Below are 25,631 nucleotides of genomic sequence, written 5' to 3' on the forward strand. Positions count from 1 at the left end.
TGGTCGGCGGCGGGGGTGGGGCTTGAGGGCGCCGCGAGGCTGGCCCCGCCCCCGGGCCGCGGGGGGCGGCGGCGGCGGCGGCGGAGGCGGTGAGCGCGGGCGGCGGCGGCGGGGAGGGCGCGGGTGCGGACGCCGTTAGGCCCCCGCGGCCTCCTCGGCCTCCGCGCGGGGCTCGGGGACGCCGCGCTGCGGAGGCCGGGCGCCCGGGAGCCCTGTGGGCTGCGCCCCGCGGGCCGGGGGCGGGGGCCGAGGCGGCGGCGCCGGGCCTGGGGGGAGGGGCGAGCCGCGGAGGCCCCGGGCGCGAGCCGAGCCGAGCCGAGCCTGCCGCGGGCGCCCCCCCGCCGGGCCCCGCCGCGTGCACCCCCCGGGCCTGGACCCCCCCGTGGTGCCTGTGGGCGGCGGCCCGGAGCTCGGGCGTGCAGCTGTCCCCGTCCTTCGAGGGCCCCGCGGTCCAGCCCGCGCGGGGGGCGGTGCGAGCCGGGCGTTGGGGCCGCGGAGGAGCCGTTTGCGGGCGTCGGGCCTGCGGGGGCCCCACCGCCCCGCCTGACCCCTGACCCCGTGCACCCCGTGCCCTTGTGTTGCAGGGCACCCCGCGTCGGAGCTGCCGGCGCCCGCTAGTGCCACATGCGTCCCCGTCATGACGGACGCCCAGTATGTGCTGTGCAGGTGGGAGCAGCGCCTGTGGCCTGCCAAGGTGACAGCCGTCCCGCCGCGATGGCGACCCGGGGGGACACGGACACTGTGCATCCGGGGAGACCTAGGAGCCCCGGCACTTGCACCGCTCCTCTGCCCCCGCTTAGCCGGGTGTCGGGCCTGGTGCTTGCAGGGCTTGGCTTCCGGAAGTAGCGCCTGCTCTGGCCCGTGCACAGAAAGTAGACAGCAGGCTCGGCCTTAAGGCGCGGGCGCGTGTCGCTCGAGGGAGTATCTGGAAGGCAGCCCTGCGACAGTAGTAAATCAGGGCAGTGCCTTGGGGACACCTTCCAGCAAGCAGCGGGGGAGCGTGCCCAACTGCAAGGCACAGCCAGGCCTGCTGCCCGGCCCGCCTCTGACCTCTTGTGCCTCAGTTTCCCCATCTTCCAAGTACGGGTTTGGACAGGAGGTTGCTGGAGTCCCCCGGGGTTGTAGGTTTTAAGAATCACCTGCTGCGTTTGCATCCGTAGGCTCACAGCTTTGTTTTTTTTTTTTTTTTCTGTTAACCGTTACGTCTCAGTAACAATTTTTTTCCCCTTTAATGTAGGTGTTGGCCAGAACTGAGACGTCCACCAAAAATAAGAGAAAAAAAGGAGTTTTCCTAAGCGTTCAGATACTCTCCCTAGATGAAAAGTTAAGTGTTGTGGGGTTTCTTGATATTATTATTATTATTTTTTTTTCTGAGTCGGATTTCTGATACTACACACACCTCCCCCGAAGGTGAATTTGCTTTTAAGGTCTTATTAATTTTTCAGTTACTGTAACAGAGTTGTGCTCATGATAACCTTAAAAGGAAAATGGATTTTTTTTTTTTTTTTAACGTTTGGAAGTTGAAGGTCTGTATGATGTACTCGGTGTGAGAGATCGGTATAGGAATTGAATACATATAAGTTATACTCAGGGGAAACTTGTTGGGGGTTCACGTAGGGATGTTTCCTTCCCACGGGTTTGTGTGTCTTTTTCTCAGAAACTTGAGTGACAGGCCATCAATTTTGAAATGTTTGATGTTTCAGCCTGTCCATCTAGTAAGATGCTACTGTTTAGCATTCAAAAGGCAAACACATGATCGTGTGGAAGCGCATTACTCTCTCGCTCTTGCTTACCCGGAGATGGAAGGACATAATATTACTCGGGATGATTAAAATGCCCAGATCACGTATGATTGTGGTATTGCTGTGTCTAAGGGAAGAATTCCCAATTCAAAAAGAGTAAAACCTCGTCAGCTCCACTTGCAGCCTCCCCAGGTCCCTGTCCCTCTTCAGAGCGGCCTCCTAAACTCACTTAGTTCCCAGCTCACACTTTCCCTGCGGCTGGGAAGGTAATTGAATGCTCGAGTTTAAAAGGAAAGCACATCCTTTTAAACTAAAACACACCTGCTGGGCTGTAAACAGGTTTTAGTGACATTATCATCTACTCTGAAAGTCTAACAAAGGAGTTATTTGTACAGTTGAAAGTAGGATTTGCCTCATAAAAGTCACAATTTGAATTCATTTTTATTCTTAAATCCAACCAACCTTTTCTGTGTTAAAAGGGGGGGAAAAAAAGCCACATTCACCAGGGTCCTTGCTGCCTCTAACCTCAAGCTGTGACTTTTGGTTAAAGTAGAAGGTTGAGAAGGAAGAAAATGAATCTAATTCTTTTGTTATCTAAAGAAAAACATGTTTGAAAACGTCTCTGTGGCCTTGGCTGGCAGCGGATAACGGGTGTTTCTGTCTCTGCAGAATTGAGGTGAGAAGCACAGAAGTGGAAATCCTGAAGACGGCACACATCGAACGGATCGCTTCCTCCCTGGGTAAGAGCGCATCCCTAAGCGACAAAGGGATGGTGTGGGAGACGGAAAGACCCTGCTCTTCAGGTGACCCTGAGCCGAAGAAGAAGGAAAGGGATCTATTTTCTTAGACCTTTGCAGAATTTACCCCAGAACTGATCCTGTTGTCGACTGCCATTGTGGTCACTCGCAAGCATTGGGACCTCTGGTCACACCCGTGGCCTCCAGTGTGTATTTGCCTCCGTGAGGCAAGGGCGGAAGATGCTGTCCACGCCCCCCCCGCCCCCGGTCCCACAGTAAGGCTGTAAAAGTGGGTTTTGGATTTGGTTCGTTCTCTGCCCAGGGTTTGAGAGCAGCGAGTTCTATGTTTAAATTCCATAGCTGAGCTCCGGGGAGAAAGGGCTACGTGACCAGCTTCGTTGGCGGGTGCCCATCGTCTGCCGGCGCTCCCCCCGTGGGGTGAGGCTGGTTGGAGATGGAACACTGCCCCCCAGCTCCTTTGCTTTTCCTCGGTTGGAGGGAGGGCCGAGCTCTGTGCAGCCGGGGCTGGCTGTGCCCTTACCTGGTGGCAGCCTGACAGACCTAACTAAGCAGGAGGACTTTCCGCTCCAGCGGGGACACATACTCCCTGTGCCGTGAGCTGTTAGTTTCGTGGAAAGATCGACCAGGAGTCTTTCCGTGGCGTTCCTAAACCAGAGTCCGTTTTCCTACGTGTTTGGAAAAACCGCTTTTGGTGCACGTGGCATCCAGCGGGCACCTTAGGCAGCATCAGCCGCCGCCTCTCGGACGCTCCACGTCCTCTGCCCGGGTCGTGTCGGGGGCTGCTGGTCCGTAGGGCCTTTACCAGTAAGCAGGGAAAAGGCTGCTGATGGAGGTGCCCTACCCGCTGAGTTGCGATAGTGCACCCGTCACCTCCTTCACATAAACGGTGCCGGGTCTGTGTGTCAGATGAGTAAACACGGCCGTGGCAGCCAGGAGGTCAGGCTGCAGTCTCCAGGCCCGTGATGCTCTTTTCTGGCTCCGAAACGCCCTTGCACAGAAGTACGGAAAATCCAGCAGCCCACAATGGGTCCCTTTCATCGGCTGGCCCTCGCCCCCGCCGCCACCCAAGAACACGTTGCCGGCAGAGTTCTTTATGGAGTTGGCAAGGCTTTTTATTGAGCCTGATTGAAGTTGAAGCTGCGAGGCTGGGAGGATTTAGGAAGCGTCTGAGTACATTTTGCTGGCAGTATTTTTTTGTGACCTGGAGGGATTTATCTCTAACCCGATCAGGTTGGGGTCAGTCAGTTTGTTTTTAGAAAAGTGGAGCCCCGCAGCTTCGGACAATAGCTGTTGTTTTGTGGCCTTGTCCCCCTTTGGGAAAGCTGTAGCTGAGAGGGGTCAGTCCTCCCTTCAGGTGCGAAAGACCGAGTCAGCCCTAGGTGGCCATGCCCTGACGGCAGCGTCTGGTCTCACCAGGCTTTGTTTGCTTCCCATCCTTGCAGCGTCCCAGGGTGAGGTTTCTGCTGAACCCCTGGAGGAGCTGGCCTACAGACGCTCACTCCGAGTGGCTTTGGATGTTTTGAACCAGAGAACTGGTTTGCCTCCAGAAAGCTCTTCAAGGGAAGAAAGAACTGCTCTGTCCTCACGAGAGAAGCCCACGGAACTGGCCTCCTCGCTCTGTGACCCCAGCTCTTCTTGTCTCCGGGAAGATGTGCCGAGCAGTTCTGGACCTCAGAGGAGGGACCGTGTACAGCCAAGGCTGTCGGGTTCACCCACCTGCCGAAAGGACCCCAAGGGCAAAGTGGACCACAAGAAGGAGCTCGGGAAAAGTGGAAGCCTCCAAGCCTTGGTGGTCCCCTCAGCCAGAGGTGGTTCTCAGGATGGTGGTGGATCGAGAACGTGCTGCAGAAGTCGGACAACCCCAAGTAAAAGGGGAAGAAATCTAGCACAGGAGCCCAGCCTGTGTCAGAGAGCACCTTCGCTCTCGGAGGGAGATGGCGAAAAAGAGAGCAAGAGCCTGCCAACCTCGGGCTCACCTCCCAGAGTTAGGGAGAAGGGTTTGTGCGCCAAAGGGGAAGACCCGGGTTTGCCATGGTGTGGCCCTGCAGTGCTCCCGGCCCCGGGGCGCCCAGCCTGCCCAGATGCCCGAGGCCGCCCTGCCAAGCGGCCCTGCCCAGATGGCAGCCAGAGGCTGCCCGCCACACAGCTGGAGCCGGGGGCAGCACCATGCCCCAGGCAGGGGCCCCGGGGACGCATGACTCTGCGCAGCGCTGCCAAACTCGGCCTGCCTGCCCCCTGTGCTTCCACAGAGGAGACAAATCTTCACATCCTGGTGGAGGAAGGTAAAGGTCTGTGGCCGAGAGTCGCTTGTGCCGGCGGGGTGGATTTGGGTTCCCGTGGCCGCCGCGGGTCAGGCACTCGTGTTTTTTGACCTGCTCTTAATGAGATCGTATCAAAATATTGGCAGATCAGAGGTTGCCTGGTTCCTTTCCTCTCGGGTCTCCCACCGTGATTACTTCCAACTAGTCCCGAATCCTCATGTCGTTTTTTGTTCTGAACGAGAGAGGCCATGGGGCACGAGCCTGGGGGCCGCGGCCCCGGGACGGCTCTGATGGGGAGCGGCGCAGCAGCACGGCAGCCTCCCCCTGAGCGGGCAGGAGTCTTGGGAGTGATTAACTCACTCAGAAGGCTCCCGACTTTTTCGAGGTGCCCGTGGAGACCTACTTTTGTGGTTGAAGTCCTGTCCTGTGGCTCTTTGCATTTGCACGACGCCATCTCCCTCCTACTCGGGATGCTGACTGAGGGCTGTTCGTTTCTGTGGGGTTCGGTTCCTCCAGACGGGCTGGCCACACGCGGGCTCGGGCTTCTGCCCGGAGTTTAAGCTTCATGTGTTTGAACTCCGTGTCCCAGCAGGTGCAGAGGCTGCGGGGAATGAGTCGCACCCTGTCCCCGTGTCCCCAGCGCTGCGTGGGCCCCAGAAGTTGTTCTCCCCACCCTTGTCCCCTCGGCTTGCTTAGGTCGCTGCTTTGTGCACTCGCCTTGCGTCTAGACGCGGCAGCCTGGGTCCCTCGCCCTCTTTGCCCCTCCTTTAGTTGTCTCTCGAGCAGAGGGCACTTTAATCAGACTGTACCTGATAAGAATCTGGTGGTGTGAGTCTGTGACTCGGGATCTTTTATCTTTGTTAACGGCCCCGTATCATGGAATGTTTTCCTTGGGCTGAGCTCCCGAGATGGTGATAGTGAAAGTCTAACCTACCGTCATTGGCAGACCGACAGTCCTCCGGAGACTCCATGGAGTTTAATCCCATTCACTCCATCCTGGAGGAAGATGAGGATGATGAGGAGCCACCCAGAATCCTCTTATATCACGGTAAGTCTCGAGAAGCAGCCCGAGGAGCGTGTGCGTCCGCCTGTGGTGAGCCCTGGGCAGAGGCGGCTTTAGCTAAAGGCCTGTCGCCGCTTCATTTTCCTTCTGCTGAACAGACAACTTCAGAAGTGCTGTGTTTTCTGTCCTTCGTCTAAAGGGTAATCACACAAAGGGAAGAGGGCCTCCTTGGGAGGAGAGTGGCCAGCCCTCCCTGCCAGCACGCTGCCCCCATTATGTGTTGTCCTGTCCCCTCCGAGGGAAGGCAGGACAGCCGGGTGGAGAGCTGGGTCCTGTCGCCACCATTCGGGTGTGGCTTGGTGCTACCTCCGCATCTTTGGGGACGGCTGTCGGGCCCGGGGCATCGGGGCTCTGGGGCCCCCTCCCACATGTGCAGTCCGAGCCCCCCGGCCCTCTTTGCAGGAGGATGACCCAGATCCCGGACCAACAGCCGCCAGCAAGTTATTCTGTGTCATGGGCTACATCACTGAGAATGAATTTTGTCTTTAGACTTTCCCATTGACTGTTTTTTTTTTTTTTTTTTTTAAGATTTTATTTATTTATTCATGAGAGGCAGAGATGCAGGCAGAGGGAGAAGCAGGCTCCCTGTGGGGACCCCAATGGGGGACTCAATCCTGGGACCCCAGGGTCACACCCTGAGTCAAAGGCAGACGCTCAACCACTGATCCACCTGGGTGTCCCTGACTATTTGTTTTTAACATAGTCTGGTGGTGTTTTTTTTTTTTTTTTTTTTTAAGATTTGATTTATTTATCCATGAAAGGCACCAAGAGAGAGGCAGAGACACAGGCAGAGGGAGAAGCAGACTTCCTGCTGGGAACCCAATGGGGGACTCAGTCCTGGGACCCCGGGGTCGTTCCCTGAGCTGAGGGCAGACACTTAACCACTGAGCCACCCAGGCATCCCAGTGTGGCGTTTTTTTAGCATTTTCATCATGAAATAATTATAGATTCACAACATGTGGCAAAAACAGTGCATGGAAAGGGGGCCTCATCTCCAAGGGTGAACCCCTGTGCCTCAGGGGGCCGATGCCGGTGCTGTGAGCAGGGCGTGCCCCTGGGACTCGTCCCTCCGCCGACTGCGGGCTGGTCTATCAGCGTGCTCACACTTGTGCGTTGGCCTCTTTGTGCCTCAGTGATAACCCCGACACGGTTTACACTGGCTCACGGTCTTATTTCTTTGCGGGACTGCTTATTCCTTACCGAGCCCTCCCTGGCCATCAGGTATCTAGAGTGATGCACGCCTTGTAGGGCCCCGGTGTGCCTGGTGTGTACCTTTGGGAAAGCTCTGCAGGCTCAGTTCCCAGTAGCTGGACTTGCTCGGCTGGAGAAGGGTCCCCCAGCTTTTCCCGGAAGGGGATTTTCCTCCCAGCTGCTGCCGGCAGGGCTGGAGGGGCAGGTGAAACCGAGGTGTGCATTCGAATCCCCCTGGTTTTTTGCTTCCCGTTTGATTTTGTCTTGCCCCCCCCCCCCCCCCCAGCCTGATGCCTGATGTCTGTGGAGGCCTTACCCGTGACCTCTTTGTTGTCACGGGGCCCTGACGCTTCTCTTAAAAACCAAACGCTTCTCACCAGATGGATGATGGTCCTTTGCTCACTCTGCGGGCGCTCACCCGTCTGCAGACCTGCCTCGCCTCGCCGGCCGCCGGGGCGCTGCTGGAACAGGGCTTGTCTTGGTTCTGCTTGGAAAAGCAGCCTCGTGTCTGCGAGGTTTTGTTAGCTGATTGTTTCAACATTTAAGTGATCTGTTTTGGAGTTTTGTGTTTGGTTGGAAATCTTGTTAAATTTTTTTCATAAATTCATTACCAGATGATTTTAGTAATGGGTGTTTTTTTTTTTCCCCTTTTAAGATAAAGCCCAGTTTTTCAGACTGAATTTCCTGGGAAGTTGGTTCTTTTGTTGGGGCTTTTGTGCCACACTTTTTTTTTTTTTTTTTTTTTTAACAGAAAGCACAAGCAGGAGGAGAGGGAGAAGCAGGCTCCTCGCTGCGCAGGGAGCCCGATGCCGGGCTCCGTCCCGGGACCCTGGGGTCATGACCTGAGCCAAAGGCAGATACTTCACCAAAGGAGCCACCCAGGCGCCCCTGCGCCACATTCTTTTTAAAAAATATTTTACTTTTTTAAATACTTTAATCTGGAATAATTTGAGATTTACACCATAGGGGCAAAGGTGGTATGCAGTTGACCAGGGCTGCTTGTGTCCGCTCAGCAGCACGCACAGGCCCGGCACTCAGGTGCCAGCGTTGTTGCCAGGCTACCTTTCAAAAGTCGGGGCTTCTAATGAGAGCATTAGGTTTAAATGCCGTCTGACGGTTGCAGTTTCTTCAGTTGTTGCATTTGGTGCGTGATGCAGATCTGACTTGCTGTTCGTCTTTTTGTCTTTCTTTTTAATTCTAGAACCACGCTCCTTTGAAGTTGGAATGCTGGTCTGGCTTAAACACCAGAAATACCCGTTCTGGCCGGCAGTGGTAAGCACCGGTGGCCTCCGGCACCTGGCTGCAGGCCCCGCACTTCTGCTCACTCGCCCCCCGTTCGGGTCAGCTGGACCCCAGGAAATTTCTTTACTGGGAAAAACCAGTGCTGGGATGAACATTCTAAGCAGGGTTTTTGGAGACGTTGACTTGAGTAAGGGGAGTTCAATCATTTTGGTGTAGTTGAGCCTAAGGCTCCGAGGTCCGATCCTGAGCAAGCAGGCTCAGGGAAACCCGCCTAAGAACTTGTCTGCACCTTGCTGGCTTCTGATACCGGGCACTTCTGACTTTCTCCTGAGGGAGCTTTTAAATTGTTCAGATTGTATAGTAGGGATTGGTCGTGTGTGTGCGGTGGGTGGGCCACAGCGCCGTATAGTTCCTGGCTCTGCCTTCTTGGTGTGCCCGGACGGTGCAGGCTGTCTGTTTTTTAGGCCAAGGCAGCAGGCCAGCTCTTCCCCTCTTCAACCCAGTGTCTTCCTCTATCCCCCTCCAACCTGGCCCTAGCTGTAGGCCTTCACCTTGTAGTGAGAGACAGTGATGTTAAAATTGGGACGGTACCAGTAGGATCCAGAGACGCTGCTCTTGTCGCCGTGAGGCCGACCCTCAGCAGGGCAGCCTGGCCTCCTTGGATGGACAGATTGGCTGTAGCGACAGTGGGGTTGATACCCGTGCAGTGTTGCTGGGCATAATGTGTAGCTTGAGCAGACGTGCAGATGAAGTGGGCGTCTCTGTGTAGTGTCTCAGCACCACTCGGGGGGTCCCTTGGCCGGCCTTCAGTACTCGTTCGTGGCGGGCGCTCGTGTCCACCCACGTTTGTCACCCTTTTCCTGGACCTCTCCTCATTCCTTACTTTTACCAGTTCCCCTGGGGGCCCTGCTCGGTAAGGGATCTCCAAGGTTGCATGTTCCTAGGGCAAGCTCTTGGTTTACAGCTGAGCAGGGACATGGGCACCGGGCGGGGAGGAGGCTGCTCTGAGTCAGGCACTTCTGCCTCTGTATCCTTGGCTTGTCCCACCTGCCCGAGCTCACTTTGCTCAGGGCTAGCGTTAAGTGGTTATTGTAGCACCACTCGAGTGGGTACCGTACTAAATATTGACATAGAGGACGTTGATATTGAAAATGAGGGCGGGCCGGGGAGAGTCGCAGGTGTGCAGAGGTAGCAGTAAGTGTGGTTCTCTATTAAACACAGCGAAATCTTGCCTGGTCTTGCTCACACGTGAGCAGTGAGAGTGGGGCATGAAGCAGACGAGGGAGGTGTCAGAGTATCTGACCCGGGGGCTTTGCCTTGGTCACCCCCAGCCAGCAGCGTTCCTTATCACACGCCAGCCTTGTGCCACCTTGTCAGGGAGGTATTTCAAAAGCCTCACCTCTTCTGGGGTTTTTAATGCTTTATTTTGTTGGATTTGCCAACAGGTCAAGAGCGTCAGGCGGAGAGATAAGAAAGCCAGCGTGCTCTTTATTGAGGGGCACATGGACCCAAAAGGAAGAGGGTAACCCAGCCATCTGCTCTCTGCAAATGCCTCCCCGGGGGAAGGCCTGCTGGCTCGGGGGTGCTGGGACGGTCGGGAGGGGGCTGGGGTCCAGGGCCTGGTCGGGCTCACGTGCCCCTGTGATCCCGCTCCCTGGAGGAGGAATCCACACAGGGCTGTGTTGAAATGGACTGCCCAGACCATCCAGTTTTCAAAACTTTATCTGCTGCCTTTGAAAGGCAGCCCAGTCAGACGCTCAGTGGATCCCGCCCGTTCTCCACGAATTCTGCTACACTCTGGTGGTCGCAGGTGCTGTGAGCGGCGACCCTGCCTCCACCTGTTTTGCCATTTGGTTAGTTCTAACCACTTAATCCCGGGGTGAATATGCACACGCACATGCCTGTCTGCTCGAAGGGTGCTTTGCAAACACACCTCAGAGCCTCTGGCCCTGGGGTGCTGCCTCCACCTCCCACGCGTGGCCAGGGGTGTGTGTGAGTCACATGGTGGCCCCAGCCACGTCCCCTAGCAACCGTCTCGGGGGCTTCCACAGCAGCTGGTGGGGCAGAGGCCCCCGCCACCCCTCCTAGTTCCATCAGAGGAAAGGAAAACATCGTCTTGGGTCACGAGATGTAGTTGTCTCACATTAACCTTCCCTTTCTGCTTCCAGCATCACCGTGTCTCTCAAAAGATTGAAGCACTTTGACTGTAAAGAGAAACAAGAACTTCTGGTACGTGGACTGTCGGTGCCCGTGCGAAGCGGCCGCCTGGGTGGCTGTAGTCTGCTGGCCCGGCTTCCAGCTCTTTCTTCTGGGAAGTTGCCTGCCACCCCCATTGCAGAGGCGGGGAGTCGGGCTTTAATGCAGAGGATGATTTGCTCGGGTGCAGGCCCGCTCCTCGAAGTGCACGGTGGCTCGGAGGCTGCCCCTGCACAGGGCGTGGGCACAGCAGGCCTGCACGCGTGTGGGGGGGCCCAGGTGCTCGGCCGCGTGGGCCACGATGGCGCCCCACGAGGGCTTCCCGCTGGCCAGTGGCCGAGCCCATGAGGCACAAGGCGTGTGTCCGCTTGTCAGCTGTCTGTTCAGCCCTGAGGTGCTGTGTGTGTGTAACAGCTCTCAGGCCGCAGACCCAGCCCGGGGCGGGGGCGCGGGGGCGTTCTTGTCCCAGCCCGGTGAGCGCGCCCCAGGCTTCGTGTCATGGGGCAGCCTTCTTGGTGGACTGATGGGAAGGCCCTGAGCACGGCGGGCACCCACATCGGACCCCGGCCTTTGTTTCCTTCCCCTGGCGTGCGTGTCCCTGTGACGCGGTCCTGCTCCCCGCCTGTGAGTCTGTTCACAGCAGCTTCCAAGCAGCCACCTGCGCTGGGCACCCTGTCCCCATCAGGGTGCCTGTGAGCAGAGCCCAGTTCTGCAAGAGGGCCGGCCGTGGCAAGCACAAGCCCGCCCGCTGGGCGCCCGCCCTTCCAGCCGGTGGCCGGCCCTGACCCCATGGCCGTTCTCGGGGATCTGGATAGCTTTCCCAGAGTGGGGGTGGGGGCTTGTCAGGACGGCAGGAATCTTGCTCTGAGGTCTGTGTTCCAAGCACACAAAGAACTCTGTTCTACGACAACGACGGCGTGTGGCCTCGTGTAATCCAGACACTGGGACCATGCCTATTGCCCGACTTCCTGCTCCCTGAGAAGAGTCAGGCCCCTCTGTGAAGTGGGGTGTGTTAGGTCACTGAGGGGCCATGGAGGTGGCAAGAGCGCCTCCCCCTGGAGCCGCCGTTTGGACTGTCCTGGGTGGTGGTGATGGGCGGCAGGGCCGTCGGGGTCATGGCTCTGAGCTCTGCCTTCCTGAGCGAGGAGCGGCACCAGCTGCTGTCCCCCGACTCGCACCTGCCGCGTGCTGGACAACAGGAGGAGGGCTGGGCTGGGGTGGTGGTGACGCGGGGGGGATTCATCGGGCCAGTGGGCCATCGTCCCAGCTCCGGTCCTCACGGGGCCGGCGGGGGCTTGTCCTCCGTTGGCAGGTGAGGACCTTGAGGCCCAGCTGGGCCTGCCCCCCGGTAGCGTCCTTCCATCCTAGGACAGTACTTCCGACCGAGCCGACGCCGTTCTAAACCAAGGACACAAAGACTCCTCTTAGAAGGGTTTGTTTGGTACGACTTTGAAGTCTTCTCCGGGCACCGTCAGCCACGTTGGGATGCTTGCCTCCTTCCTGTTTAGGGCCCCCGCTCTGCTGCCCCACAGCGCTCAGCTCCCCCGTGACGGCTCTGTGAGCAGCGCCGGCCGCAGCCCTGGGCCTCCGTGTGCATCTGCACGTGCGGCGGCGGCAGCCCCGCACAGGGCCGTCTCCTGGGCTTGCCGTCTGGACGCAGGACCCGAGGAACCAGGAAGGGTTGGAAGAGCCCCCCTGGCTTCCTGCTGACACCTGCTGTCTGCGTCTTGTTGCAGAACGAGGCCAAGGAGGACTTCGACCAGGCCATCGGCTGGTGCGTCTCCTTGATCACCGACTACAGGGTCCGGCTCGGTACGTGGGGCTGTGCGGCCTTGGACACGGGGACTGGGTTGGGGCAGAGCGTGGGCCTGTGGCCCGCGACAGGCTTGTCCCCAGCAAGGGAGGTGGGCAGACACGCAGGCGAGGGCTAAAACGCGGCGTGTGAACGGAAGGCAGACTTCGCTGTGAGCCCGAGCTGGTGTGTAGCCGCCCCCAGGATGTGGCACGGACAGCGGCGCTGGTGTAGGTGTGCCGTCGGCCCTCGTGGGCAGGGGTCCGGGTGGGGCAGACACGAGGCAGACATGTGACCCAGCGTCCCGCGGGGCCGTTCCGGCGCCACGTCTGACACTGTGACACGGCTGTCCTCGTGCCTTCTCTGCAGGCTGTGGCTCTTTTGCTGGCTCTTTCCTAGAATACTACGCTGCCGACATCAGTGAGTCCGGCAAGTCCTCTTGGGGGTGGGACGCTCGGGAGGGGGTGCACCTGGGTGTAGGCTGCCCCTTGTCCCCAGCCTGACGCTAGACCCCTGGGGATGCCCTGACTGCCCTCTGCCGCCCGAGCTTTGGGTGAACTGATGGTCACCCCGTAGCCTGTTGCCCTGTGTCATCAAGGAGTGGAGGTGGGGGTGTCGGTGCTCCCTGGGCCACCCCCAGTGATGCAGCAAAGGAAGGCCGCAGGGAGCCCCCCCACAGGCTGGCCGTCCACGGACCTGTCGCTCCCCCGCAGGTTATCCCGTCCGCAAGTCCATTCAGCAGGACGTCTTGGGGACCAGGTTCCCCCAGCTGAGCAAGGAGGACCCCGAGGAGCCTGTGGCGGGGAGCCCCCAGGGGAGGAGGCAGCCCTGCAGGAAGGTCCTCCCCGACCGCTCCCGGGCCGCCCGGGACCGCGCCAACCAGAAGCTGGTGGAATACATCGTGAAAGCCAGGGGCGCCGAGGGCCACCTGCGGGCCATCCTGAAGAACAGGAAGCCGTCCCGGTGGTTGAACACGTTCCTGAGTTCGGGTCAGTACATGACATGCGTGGAGACGTACCTGGAGGACGAGGAGCAGCTGGACCTGGTGGTGAAGTACCTGCAGGGCGTCTACCAGGAGACGGGCAGCAGGACGCTGGCTCGGGTCAACGGCGACAGGATCCGGTTCATCCTGGATGTCCTGCTCCCTGAAGTGAGTGGTGGCCAGAGCCCATCCGCAGGTGGGGTGGGGGCTGCGGCCAGGGCCCCGGGCCGCCCGCGAGGCCATTGCAGGGTGACGGGGCCTCGGTATTGAGACCTCAGGCCGGGGGCACGAGAGCCATGTGCACATGGAAACCTTTGCAGAACAGGTGGGGCAGCGGCAAGGGAGTCATGATCCCCCGGAGGCCCAGCCGGGCTTCGGCTGGTGGGAGCACAACGGGATCCCTGGTTTTCAGGGTCCGAGGGGGCAGGAGCGTGTGCGGGAGGAGTTACCCGACTCAAAAACTCTCCTTTTGTGACAAGAAGCTTTCGAATACGTACAAAGGGAAAGTATTGTCTGGAAGCCTCTGTGCCCGACGCCCGTTTGGATCGCTGACCTCTGTCTGTATCTCCTGCTCCCTCCCCCAGATAACTGGGGGGGAATTCCCAAACACTCTTTTCGTGCTTGGGTGCTCCAGTGTATGTCTTCAAGGAAGGGGTGGTCCCGTGTGGGGATGGCTGTGGTTCTTGCAGGGGGGGGGGGGGGGACAGAGGCCACTGGATCCCCACGGTGCCGGGTCACCACCTAACTGACCTGCCTGATGTCAGCAGTGCCAGGGAGGGGGCAGGGGGTGAGCTCTGTTCTAGACCGTGAAGTCTCTGTTTCTTTGTTTTTAAGCTTTTATTTTTTTTAAAGATTTTATTTATTAATGAAAGACGGGGGCGGGGCAGAGACACAGGCAGAGGGAGAAGCAGGCTCCCTGCAGGGAGCCCCATGCGGGACTCAATCCCGGGACCCTGGGGTCATGCCCTGGGCCAAAGGCAGACCGTCTACCGCTGAGCCCCCGGGTGTCCCCACATGGGGGGGCTTTAAAAGCACTTGCCAGGGGTGCCTGGGAGGCTCCAACCATGAAGTATCTGCCTTTATAGTTCAGGTCACGATCTCGGGGTCCTGGATCAAGCCCCACGTTGGGCTCCCGCTCTGCCTCTGCACCTCCTGTACACTCTCCCCCTCCTCCCTCTTCTCAAATGAATAAATATTCAGAAAATAAAAAATCATATCGGAAGTGACCCGGGTTCTGCTGCTGCTTCTGAAGAAACAAACAAGGGTTCCTCAACGTCAGACATGCTCTGTGCTCGGATGATGTATTTTTCTGGTTGTTTGAACAGTGAACTCAGGAATGCTCACGAGTGGGCTTGTTGGTTTCCGTCCTGTGCCTTTTTCTGGTTCTGGGGACATGAACTCTCACGTGTCATCCAAAAGCCTGGGTCACTGACACGGGCAGTGTCCCTTCAGGCAGAGCCGTCCTGGGCCCTTGCGCAGCCCTGAGCTCCCCGTGTGGCCCGGCCCGTGCCCTTGGCTGAGCGCCCTCTGCCCCCTTGCAGGCCATCATCTGCGCGATCGCGGCAGTGGACGCCGTGGATTACAAGACGGCCGAGGAGAAGTACCTCAGGGGACCGTCCCTCGGCTACCGGTAGGCTGCTCAGGGCGCCGCTCCCAAGGCGGCGGCGGTGTGTGCGGAGGGGCTGGCGTTCCCTCGCGCCCGTGGCCGCGGTGGAGGTCCCTCCCCGACACGCTGGCCCGGGTGGCTGCAGGTGGACGCGCCGCACGCGCTCGAGGGCGCCGGGAGCTGTCGGCCGGCACTTGCCGAGGACCCAGTGAGGCCGGCGGGGACGGTCCTGGCGAGCCCCCTGCCACCCGAGCAGGTGCAGCTGGACCGCAGCCCGGGCGCGCCACGGCCGACGTGCCGTCCTCCAGGTGCCCCCGGGCGCGTGCCGGGCCCGCCGCGCTGGTCACCCTCAGCCGGCGCCGCCGATTGCGTCTCGGGCCTTCGCCCCACGCCTCAGTGCCGAGGCCGTTTGAGAAAACAGATCACACGCCGCAGTCGCCCGGGCCGCTGGGAGCCGGGGAGAAGAATGCCGTGATCAAGACGTCTCGGCCGGCGGTCAGCCCCGGGCCCGCGCCCCCGCGCCCCTAATCCCGTCTCTGGGCTCGCTGCCAGCCGCGCTGGGAACAGGCCGGGCCTGCGTGCCAGTGACAGGCTGAAGACTCAACTAGGGCCGCAGGCCGGGTCTCCGGGGACCGCCGGGCACGCTGTCTGTCACGGGTGCCGGGCGGCGGCTCCCACGGCTGTCGCGGTGGTCCCTCGACACGGCTTCGGGACGGTGTTGGTGGTTGGTGGTTGGTGGGGGAGCGGGGTTGGCGCCGTGCTCGGCCCCCGCCACGCTCTCCGGGGACAGGCCGGACTGTCCCGCAGGTGCTCCTGTGCTCCTGTGCTCGGGCGCTGCCGCTGCCCCTCGCTGCGGGGTGGCGGCAGCCTGCCCTGACGCCACGGGTGTGCCCTTCCCCGGTGCGGGCGGCCGCTGTGGCCCCACCGAGCTCGCCTGCTCCCTTGTCTCCGTGGAGCCTTGCGCCGTGTGGCCTTGCCGCTGTCGGAATCCGCGGTCTTGGTTACCGTCGCCTTCCTGTCGCCGTGGCTCCCCAAGCGCTGCGAATGCCATTCCTCTTACTGGGGGTCCCTTGGTGTCTCCCCGGTAGCCATGAGGATAATGTCATAATTTATTCTCTTTAAAAAAGTTTTTTTTTTTTTTAACTGTGGTAAAAAGCACATACCGTAAAATTCAGCACCGTAACCATTTCTGAGCGCACAGCACAGGGCACGGAGCACCTGCACCCCGCCGCGCACCACCCCCACCACCATCTCCAGAACCTTCCGCCTCCCCACACAGAGACCCCGTCCCCAGGAAGCACTGGCTGGTCTGTTTCATATTTTAAGGCGTGATGAGTTACTAAAATGACGTTATCTCCTTATATTTTTTGAAGGGAAAAAGAAATATTCGATAAACAGCTCCTAGAAGAAAGGAGTCAGCGGTGCTGACGCTGGAGGGCCGCGGCGGTCGGTGGCAGGAGAGCCCTGCCTGCAGGGCCGGGCGTGGGATGTGCTCGCCTCTCATCCGGGGGTGCTGTTTTCCTGGCTTTTTTGGAAGGTATTGTTTCTGAAAGGTTTTTGAAACAAAAATGTGTTTTATTTGCTGCATATCATTACCTGTGACTGTACTGTATCGTTGAATATAAGGTGCACACTTGGTTTTTTATGTTAAAAAGCGCTGTATCCACTATTAAACAGGAGTTTTAAGAAAGTCTGTCGGATGCGTTCCTGCAGGACAGCGTGTTTTCTGTTTGCCCCCTCGCCTGTGCCTGTGCTCCTGAGGCCGGACGGGGCTGCTCAATGTCTCGCGGTGCACCGAGGTCCCCTCTCCATGCGGGAGAACGGCGTCTGCCCGGCCCCCCGGGGCAGCGAGTCTCGTGCGAGCGCACCCTGCCCGTCGTGGGGATGTTCGTGTGTGGCTGCGTCTGGCCTGGCACTGAGCGCGGTCTCCCTGGCCAGCCTCTGCGGCTCCTGCTCGGCCCGGGGGCTGCGACCTCCCACCCACAGTGGCTGCGGTCGTTGTGCGTGCAGCTGCAGGTCACAACGTCAGGGACAGGACTGTGTCACACGGGCTGGCTCCTGCAGAAGCGAGGCCTTTGTCTGGAGGCTGCATTCATGTTCCTGCCTGGGCCCAAAGGAGGCGGGAGGCAGCTGGTGGGTCACCCTGGTGCCCAGGGGTCCGCAGCACAGGACCCTGGCCTTTGGAGAGCCGGGAACTCTGGGGCCTGTCAGAGCCTCCATCAAATGAATTCTTCTAAGCTGATGGGACAGTGTCCAGGAAGTTCGTGGGGCAGAGGTTCATTCCCAGACCCCCGGGGTCAGCTACCTGGGGGCTCCCTCCCCCTCCCCAGCAGCTCCTCCCCCACAGCAGCCACCACAGCAAGGACTTGGAGAGGTTGGCTGGCAGAGCCCTGAGGAGGTGCTGGCCAGCAGAGGCCCGGGCCCCACGGAGGGCCGAGAACCCCAGGGTCATCTGGGGGCACCTGGCCTGGGCCTGGCTCAGGAGGGCAGGCTGGGGGCTCCTGGGCTGGAGCACTGTCCTTGGGGGCCCTGCAGCCACCGTGCCTCAGGCTTGCAGGTGAGACCAGAGAGCGACAATGGTTTCCATCCGCCACGGAGCCCAAAGCCAGGCCGTTGGGTCTCTTCCTGCACAGGGGACAGCCCACCAGTGTCCAGCGTGGGCCCGGCCCCTTCCTGGGAGAGCCCGTGGCAGGTTCCGCCTGAGGTGGGCCCACCCTACTGTGCTCACGGCCCCAGCCTGCGCTCATCCTGCGGCCTCCCTTGGCTCTGGCGGGACCCCAGCTCTGCTGCTGGAGCCCCACTCGCTTCCCTGGCCAAGCCGGCCCACTGTGGATCCTGGTGGGCTCACCCTCAGGCCGTGGGGCACTCATGGCGGTGTGGGGTCAGCTGGGCATACCCGAGGGGGCCCTGGAGAAGCAGGTGCAGCCGGGCTGCCTCTGCAGCCTCAGGAGGACACACTGCCCCCAGCACAGTGCCCCGTCCACCGCGAGGCTCCCGTCGGCCCGCCCCTCACTCCCGGCTCCTACCCGGCTCTCCCACTGGGCGCTGCACGCACTGGGGTGGGTCTTTCGACTGGCATCCTGGTGCTGTGGGGGGCTGACCCCGTTCCTTGATGCCAGGAGCCCCCGCCACGACAAAGTGATGACAGTCTTGTCTCTCCCCTGCCCCTTCCCTCTGGACTCCAGCACGCCAGCCTCTGTGTGGCCTCCCTGCTGCCCCCTTGGGGCCCCTCCGCCCTGAGTCCCACCACCCCGGGCCCACTCCTTCTCCGAACTGCTTCCTCTCCAGACCCCAAGGCCCTGCAGAAGCTCCTCCTAAAGTTGGCTTGGTCACCACACACCAGCGTCCCCGCTTCCTGACCCGGGGAGCTGCCCTTGCACACACCTTGGCTCCTCTCCAAGTCTTTGTTTATCTAGAAAAACAAATTCTAAAAAAGTCCCGGTAGTGGGGGGTGGCGCCCAGCTGGCTCAGTCTGCTCTCAGGAGTGTAAGTTAGACGCCCCCGGTGGGCACAGAGATTACTTAAAACCTTCAAAGAAAAATACAACCAATTCACAGGGTGCCTGGGTGGCTCAGTCGGTTGGGTGTCTGCCTTCGGCTCAGGTTGGGATCCCAGGGTTCTGGGGTCGGGCTCCCTGGTCAGCGGGCGTCTGCTGCTCCGTCTTCCCCTGCACCCCCACCCTGCTCTGCCCACTTGGGCACGTGCACTTGCTCACGTGTGTCCTCTCTCTCAAAATCTTAAAAAAAATAATTCACGTACAGGGGAAGAATCTGAAACCTCGGAAGCCCACGCACACAAGGAACAGCCCCCGACTCACGGCCCTGCTGCCCCCGGGCTGGCTCCTGCCCCCCGGCCTCCCTGCCCACCTGGCCTCCCCTCGCTGGAGCGGCCTGCCGGGCATGGTCCCCCGACCCCCAGCGTTCCCTCTTGTGACCTGGCAGCCCAAAGACGCTCGCTCGTGGTTCCAGTGGGACTGGAAACGCCCTGAGCAGCTTGGCTGGGTGACTCAGGTCTCAGGAGGTGGCAGGCAGAGGTGGCCCGGGGCCGCATCCTCTGAACCTGCGGCTGGGGCTGGGGTCTGGGTTCCCAGGGTCCCTCACTCTCCCCGCAGGGATGTTTCGGGAACTCCGAGCACTTGCATAAAGCTCAGACTTCGCTAAGGGACCCAGTTTGGTTCAAGAACACCGCAGCCGCGTCCTGCGTGTGAGCTAACAGCAGCGCTGGGCGTTGGGTCCAGGGAGCTCTCCGACGTCCACCCGTGCTCCGTGACTCGGCTGCCCTAAAAGGCTCAGTCTGAGTTAGAGAATCGGCGGCACGGGCCAGCGGGCGGCGGGAAGGAACGCAGAGGGGCTCCGGGAGCTCCCGCAGAGCCAGGCCCGGCCGGCTGCGCGGGGCTCGGGGCCTGCAGCGGGCCTGCGCTTGCCTGTGTGAGCCTCAGTTTCCCCCAAGGGTAAACTCCAGCAGGACTGCGAGAGTTGAGTGGCCTACAAGCGGCGACCACCTTGCGCTGCCCACTATGCGGGTCTGGACGTTGAGCAGCGTTCCCATCCCGCCAGTTAAAAATCACTGGGAATGGGGGCGGGAGCCAGGGTCCTGGGGGTGCGGGCCCCACGTTGGCCCGAGCCCGCGGCCTGCCCCTCCCCTCCGCCGGGCAGAGGCGGCGGCGCTCTGGGAAGGCGCCAAAACGGATGCCGAAACCCGGGATCGAACCAGGGACCTGTAGATCTTCAGTCTAACGCTCTCCCAACTGGGCTATCGCGGCCGGGCGGCAGGGGCCGCTGCTGCCCCAGCCCCGCCCCCGCCGCGCCCGACTTCCGGGCTGCGCGCGCCTCTTAGGCCCGCGGGGGGCGCCGGGCGGCAGCGCCGTCTCTGTGGCGCAATCGGTTAGCGCGTTCGGCTGTTAACCGAAAGGTTGGTGGTTCGAGCCCACCCAGGGACGCTCTTTTGAGCTTTTGCCGCCGGGACGAGGGGAGGGCGAGGCCGCGCCCGGCTTTTGCGGGGACGCCCCCGCGGCCCCCGAACCCCCAACCCCCTGCCCGGGGCCGCGGCGGGGGCGGGGGCGGGGCGCGGCCGGCGGAGGCCCCGCGGGCGGAACGTCCCAGGCGCGGGTTCCGGTTTCCGCGCGGCGGCCGAGCCGCTGTGGGAGGCGGCCCCGGGCACCCGGAGCGCGGAAGCGGACGGACCGCAGAGGTTGTTTGAAGGCCGAGGCGGACATGGCGGCGCTGGCGGGTGAGCGCGGGGCGCGGCGGTGACGGGCCGGCGACCGAGGCCGCGGGCGGGGGAGCTGGTGCGGCCCGAGACCCGCCCCCGGAGAGCGGCTGCCTGCGCTCGGTGCGGCCGGGACCCGGGGCGGCGCCAGCTGCACGTGCAAAGGCCCTGGGGCCCGAGCGGCGCCGCTGCAGGGCGAGGGCCCTTTCCCCGGGGGGCGCCGGGCGGGTCACGTTCAGGAAGGCCCGTCCTCGCCCAGCGCCTGGCGAGTGGCGCTTAGACCCGGGGTCCGGGAAGGACGAGCCGGGCGCGGGCCCCCGGGCTGGTGCCCGCAGCTCACCGCCTGCGCCCCGGCCTCTCTCTGCAGCTCCGGGCCTGCTGCGCCGGACCCTTGCTCTGCGGTGAGTGTGCGGTCAGGAGGGTCGTGGGGCGCGGGGGCCGGGGGGCGGGGGACAGCCCAGGAGGTGACCAGGCCCCGCCGCTCCCCTGTTCCCTGCTGCGGGAAGGCGCGGGCGGCCTCAGAGCCCGGGGCAGCTCCAGGGGGCTCCAAGGGCACGTGCCCGGACCTGGCCTGTTCCCCAGGAGTCACATCCCCTGTAAATTAGACGGGGAGACCCGCCCGGAAACGGAGGCCCGAGAGGAAAGCAGAGCGATCGGGGGGCTCAGCCGACCTCCCACGGGGCCCTGGGTGCTGTGCGGGCGGAGGCGGCCGTGGGCTGGGGAGTCCACCAAGCTGTACTTACACAAAGGGCGATGGGGCAGGTGGGCCCCGGGCTGTTTCCCTCCCCCTGCCGGGTGGAGCGGGGGCACCCAGGGCCCTCTTCACGGGCACCCCCTCTCCCCGCAGCTCCGGCGTGGGCGTGGCGACACAGGTGCGTGGTGTCCACTCGAGCGTGGCCGTGGACAGCCCCAGCAGGTGAGGCCGGCCTTCCGGTGGCCTGCGCACCCTAAAGCCTCCGTTTGGCGCAGCAGCAGCCCTCGGTGACTCCGGGACCCCCCCTCCACCACCGGGGCGATGCGGTGTGGGTCCCTGCCCCGGCCCCCAGGGTTTTCGCCTCCGTCCAAGGCCATGGCTGCACGTCCCCAAACCACAGGGCCCTCGACAGCGTGTCGGGGGGGAGCCAGGTTCTCCAGGGCACAGAGGCCAGCAGGGGCCCCAGCAGGGCAGCCGTCCCCAGGCCTGAGTGCGGGGTGCCGTGGGCCCCAGAGCAGGCCGTGGCCCCAGCCGGGTGCTGCCCTCTGAGGCGTGCTCTGGGCTAGACCGTGGGACGGGGGGGCGGGGTCCCCGCCTGGCTAACGTCCCCCTCCCGGCCGTGTGTTCCATGTCCAGCACCCAGCCCGCTGTGTCCTCGGCTGGAGCTGTGGTCCCCAAGTCCTCTGCACTTCCCAGCAGCCGGGGCGAGTATGTGGTGGCCAAGCTGGATGACCTCATCAACTGGGCCCGCCGGGTGAGCCCCCGACCCCTCGCCCGCCCTCGGGCCTCTGGCCACATGCGCCCCTGCCCTGCTTCCTGGGCCCTCCCTGGGCCCCGGGGAAGGTGTCCTGCCCCCTTCTGCAGATCGCCCGTTTCGGTGGATTCCTCTAGTTTCTCCTCCGACGCAGGAGTGGCTTTCTAGGACCTGGGAAAGTAGTGCCTGCCTGGACCCCACACGCTGCCCGCCCCCACCCTCCACCCGGGACAGTTTGGGCGGCGTCCCCCAGGATTGTGCACACGTGTGCGTGTCCCACTAGTGCTCCCCTGTGTGCGGGGGGTGCCCGGGCCGTCTCCGTGTGTCACAGATGGGGCCACGGGGGGTGTTCCGCCGGGGTCCACGGCGCCAGCACACAGGTGTCCCCTGCACTGTTGGTCCTAACCACGCCAGCCTGACGTGCTGTCCGGGTTGGCCTTGGGTGTAGCCCAAGCTCTGTCACCCGCGTTAAGACAAAGTGGAGCAGGTGTCTCCGCCTAGGCAGAGACCGCAGAGAAGGCTCTGGCCAAGGAGTGCAGCAGGGGGAGAGGAGACCCCGGACGGAGATCGAGTGTCCTCCACGGGCATCCAAGAGGCCTTCCTGGAGGAATAGGCATTTGGAGTCCTGGGACACCGGGAAAGGGTCAAGTCACTGGCAGGGGCTGAGTCCCGGGGTCTGGAGCTGCGCCCTCTGTGGCTTTCCAGGCCCTCGGAGCAGCCGTCCCTGTCGCAGAAGGATGGGATTTAGGACGTGCTGGGTGATGTGAACTACGTCCTTGAAGCTACTTTCACCTGGGCCGGGGTGTTGGGTACGGTGCGTGCTGGACGGTGTCGGCACACGAGCGTAGCTCCCTTTACCGTCCCGCAGAGCACACTGGGTGGGCCACGCGCGTCTGAGGGCCCCTCGGGGCCTGGCCGATGGGCTTTGAGCTTCGGGGCCCAGGCACCCCCTGGCTGAGCCCCTGCCCCCACAGAGCTCCCTGTGGCCCATGACCTTCGGCCTGGCGTGCTGCGCCGTGGAGATGATGCACATGGCGGCGCCGCGCTACGACATGGACCGCTTCGGCGTGGTGTTCCGCGCCAGCCCGCGCCAGTCGGACGTGATGATCGTGGCCGGCACGCTCACCAACAAGATGGCCCCGGCGCTCCGCAAGGTAGGCCTGGCCCCGGGCCCGCCACCTGCCGCCCGGCCTGCAGCCGCACCCACACCCACGCCCGCACCCGGCCCTCTCTTCCAGGTGTACGACCAGATGCCGGAGCCGCGCTACGTAGTGTCCATGGGGAGGTGAGTGCCCGCCCCAGGCTGGCGCGCTCTCGCCCGTCCCCGCTCCGTGGGCCGTCTGCGTGCTCCCCGCCTGCCCGCCCGCCCGCCCGCCGCCCTCTCCCTGTCCTTCCCCGTGCCGCCAGCAGCTGCTTCCTCACCTGGCCGTTCTGCTGAGGTAGAACTTGACCCCTAAAGCCCACCCTGTTAAAGTGCCCAGTTCTGTGAGGTCCATGCATTCACGGTGCTATCAGCTGTTGCCCCTACTTCCAGAACATTCTATCACCTTCAAAGGAAACCTCGTCCCCATCAGCTGTCACCTCCCCCACCTTACCTCCCAGCCCCCGGCCCCCTGAGCCCCTCCCTGTCCGTGGACGAGCCTGTCCTGGATGTGTCACACGTGGACTCACACCCCGTGGGGCCTCCTGTGTCTGGTCCCCTCCCTGAGCATCGGGGGCTCAGGGTCTGTCCATTTGCTCCTGCTCCCCCTGGTCCCACAGCAGGCCTCAGGTGGCCCTTCTCTTTTCTGACTCTACATCCATTCCTGCCCATTCCTGGCACCTGTTTGTACCTGAAGGCAGGGGTGCGTGGGGCGGGGCTGTGGGGTGGCCAGCGTGGCCCTTACGGTGCCCCTCCCCGCCAGCTGTGCCAACGGAGGAGGTTACTACCACTACTCGTACTCTGTCGTGAGGGGCTGTGACCGGATCGTGCCCGTGGACATCTACGTGCCCGGTAAGCCCACCCCTGCCGCGTCCTGGGGCCCCCACGCCCCTGCAGAGGCGGTGCCTTGCCCTCGTTTAAGGACGAACAGATGTGGGCCCAAGCAGAAGAGTGAAGCCTCAGCCTTCTCCTCCCTTGTCCCTCAAAGGTCCCCTCGACAGCAAAGTCTTAGGTTTCGTCCAGAGTGGGGCCCAGGCTGGTGCCGGAGGCTTAGCCAGGGCGGCGCGGGGCGGCAGCCCTCTCTAGACCGCGCGTCCCGTGGTTCCACCTGATAGAAGCAGAACCAAAGGAACAGGGTTAAAACACAGAGAATGGTTCCTGGAGCCCGGAACGGTGGCCACAGGTTCTCGTTCTCACGAGGGACCGCGGGACTCCTTTGGACCCGGTGCCGGGTGCCGGGAGGCGCGGGTGACGTGCAGGTGATGTGCAGGGCCCCAGGTACGTCAGTCAGAGTAACGGGAAATGGTAACGTTTCAACGTGTGTCCCGTACGATGCTTACGATACATCTTTACCAGAAAAGGACTGGTGGTTTGTCTGAAGGTCACGCGCGACTGGGCATCTTCCCGGCCACACGTGGCCCCCCACATCTGCCCCGACAGTGTTGGGTCGGGTCAGCGCGGTGCTTCGCCTGCCCACAGAGGCCCCGTGTCCCTGGGCTCAGTGCACACTTGGAGAGCCCGACCCCCGTCTCTGGAGGGCAGAGGACACTCAAGGCCTGTGATCCACGATCCCCAAGAAGTTTAGGTCACATTCTGGCATCGCTCAAAAGGACGTTGGATGGTGGTGATTTGTTTAGTGTCCTGCGGATACGTGAGGGCCTTTGCCCCGCCAGGCCCCAGGGGAGCCCCCGTGGTGGAGGGACAGCCCATCTGGTAGGGGAGGGCACAGGGGACTCCACCCTGTAGACCAGAGGCCAAGCCCTGGTCAGCTGCTACTTGCTGGACGTGTGCCCTGGGACATGTCCCCACACGGAGCCTCCGTGCCCCGTCACGGGTGCCCTTGTGGTGGTTCTGCAGATGCTGGGCCCAGGGCAGGCCAGGAGTGAGGACCGGGTGCTGTCCTTCAGGACCCTCAGGTCCCAGGCAGGTCTTGTGGGTGGTGACCCGTGCCTCTGCCCCTTGTGGTGGGCTGTTGGGGACAGGGACTGTAGGGGAGCGTGTCCCCAGGGCTTCCCCTCCTCCACTGGGCCTCCTGCCGTTCCGGCTGCTCTGCCCCCTTGAGTCTCCCCTCCCCACTTGGGGCTCGTGTGAGCCGGGGTCAGGAGATCACCCAGGCTTGTCCTCGTGGAGGTCCTGAGCCAGGTCATGGGGGGTGGGGGCTGGATAGGGCAGCTGGGCCTGTGTGGGCAGCCTGGTCCTCCCCATTGCTGTGGCTTGACTGCAGGGTCTGGAATGGGCTCCTCCCCTGTGAAGGGCTGACCCCCAACCTGGGCAGGACAGGCTGGGGGGGAGCCAGCCTGGGGGCCCCATGGCTCCCCCACCTGACATGGCCCTTCTGCCCCCTCTTCCCAGTGCCCTGTCCAGCCTGTGGGTGCTGCCCTTTGCCAAGTGGCAGGGGGGTCGGTCGGATCCCAGCAGGGAGGTCCCAGGATCCAGTCATTGGTCTGGGGGCACCGTGGCTGCCCTCCCAGCCTGGGTGCTCCACCCACTCCCTGTGAGCAGGGAGACTGAGGCGCCCCCCCCCCACACACAGGCTGCCCCCCCACCGCTGAGGCCCTGCTGTACGGCATCCTGCAGCTGCAGAGGAAGATCAAGCGGGAGAAGAAGCTCAGAATCTGGTACCGCAGGTAGTGCCAGTGCCCCTGGCCCCTGCAGTGTCCTTAGGATGGTCAATAAACCCGATACACCCACCCTGGCGCCGCCTCCCTCCCTGCGTGACGTGTGCGGAAGTGGGGGCTCTGGGAGGGGTGACGTGCTATGCGGGTGGTGAGCGCTGCGTGGGCAGGCTGTCCTGTGGCTGGAGAGCTGACCCTGCACGCGGTCACCCCAGGCCCACGAAGGAGGGGAGTGGACGGGTCCCGGAGGCTGTGGAGAGAGAAGCGGATGGCCCCAGGGTGACCGGCTGGGCGCTGGAGGGTGACGGAGCTGGGGCGGTGCCTGTGGCCGCACCGCATCTAGGGGGAAGCCGAGGGTCCTGGGGAGCACAGCTGGGTCCAAAGGT

General features: G+C 62.3%; 2 protein-coding genes and 2 non-coding genes across 6 annotated transcripts; 3 read left to right on the forward strand and 1 right to left on the reverse strand.

Moving 5' to 3' along the window:
• Positions 1-41: 41 nt before the first annotated feature.
• On the forward strand, positions 42-16,526 carry PWWP3A (PWWP domain containing 3A, DNA repair factor). Of its 3 annotated transcripts, none has more exons than XM_041763348.1 (14): positions 42-89; positions 585-694; positions 1,238-1,323; positions 2,412-2,482; positions 3,943-4,788; positions 5,708-5,809; positions 8,217-8,287; positions 9,703-9,779; positions 10,426-10,486; positions 12,190-12,265; positions 12,615-12,665; positions 12,959-13,395; positions 14,769-14,857; positions 16,207-16,526. In XM_041763348.1, the coding sequence occupies exons 2-14, from the start codon at positions 638-640 to the stop codon at positions 16,259-16,261; spliced, it is 2,079 nt and encodes a 692-aa protein (XP_041619282.1). In that variant the 5' UTR covers positions 42-89; positions 585-637; the 3' UTR covers positions 16,262-16,526. The 3 variants fall into 3 exon arrangements, with proteins under 3 accessions (XP_041619282.1, XP_041619283.1, XP_041619284.1); XM_041763349.1 differs by having other exon boundaries at positions 43-89; positions 3,943-4,782; XM_041763350.1 differs by lacking the exon at positions 42-89 and having other exon boundaries at positions 668-694; positions 1,238-1,324.
• A 2,996-nt stretch (positions 16,527-19,522) lies between these two features.
• On the reverse strand, positions 19,523-19,595 carry TRNAF-GAA. The gene has a single exon. It is a non-coding gene; the product is annotated as a tRNA-Phe (tRNA).
• A 103-nt stretch (positions 19,596-19,698) lies between these two features.
• On the forward strand, positions 19,699-19,772 carry TRNAN-GUU. Its single transcript has one exon. It is a non-coding gene; the product is annotated as a tRNA-Asn (tRNA).
• A 167-nt stretch (positions 19,773-19,939) lies between these two features.
• NDUFS7 (NADH:ubiquinone oxidoreductase core subunit S7) lies at positions 19,940-25,325 on the forward strand. Its single transcript, XM_041763404.1, has 8 exons — positions 19,940-20,062; positions 20,409-20,442; positions 20,889-20,957; positions 21,372-21,489; positions 22,464-22,643; positions 22,728-22,774; positions 23,394-23,482; positions 25,164-25,325. Exons 1-8 carry the CDS (start codon positions 20,047-20,049, stop codon positions 25,259-25,261), a joined length of 651 nt encoding a protein of 216 aa, XP_041619338.1. The 5' UTR covers positions 19,940-20,046; the 3' UTR covers positions 25,262-25,325.
• Positions 25,326-25,631: the final 306 nt, after the last annotated feature.

The sequence above is a fragment of the Vulpes lagopus genome, chromosome 7, assembly GCF_018345385.1.
Source record: "Vulpes lagopus strain Blue_001 chromosome 7, ASM1834538v1, whole genome shotgun sequence".
Taxonomy (NCBI): domain Eukaryota; kingdom Metazoa; phylum Chordata; class Mammalia; order Carnivora; family Canidae; genus Vulpes; species Vulpes lagopus.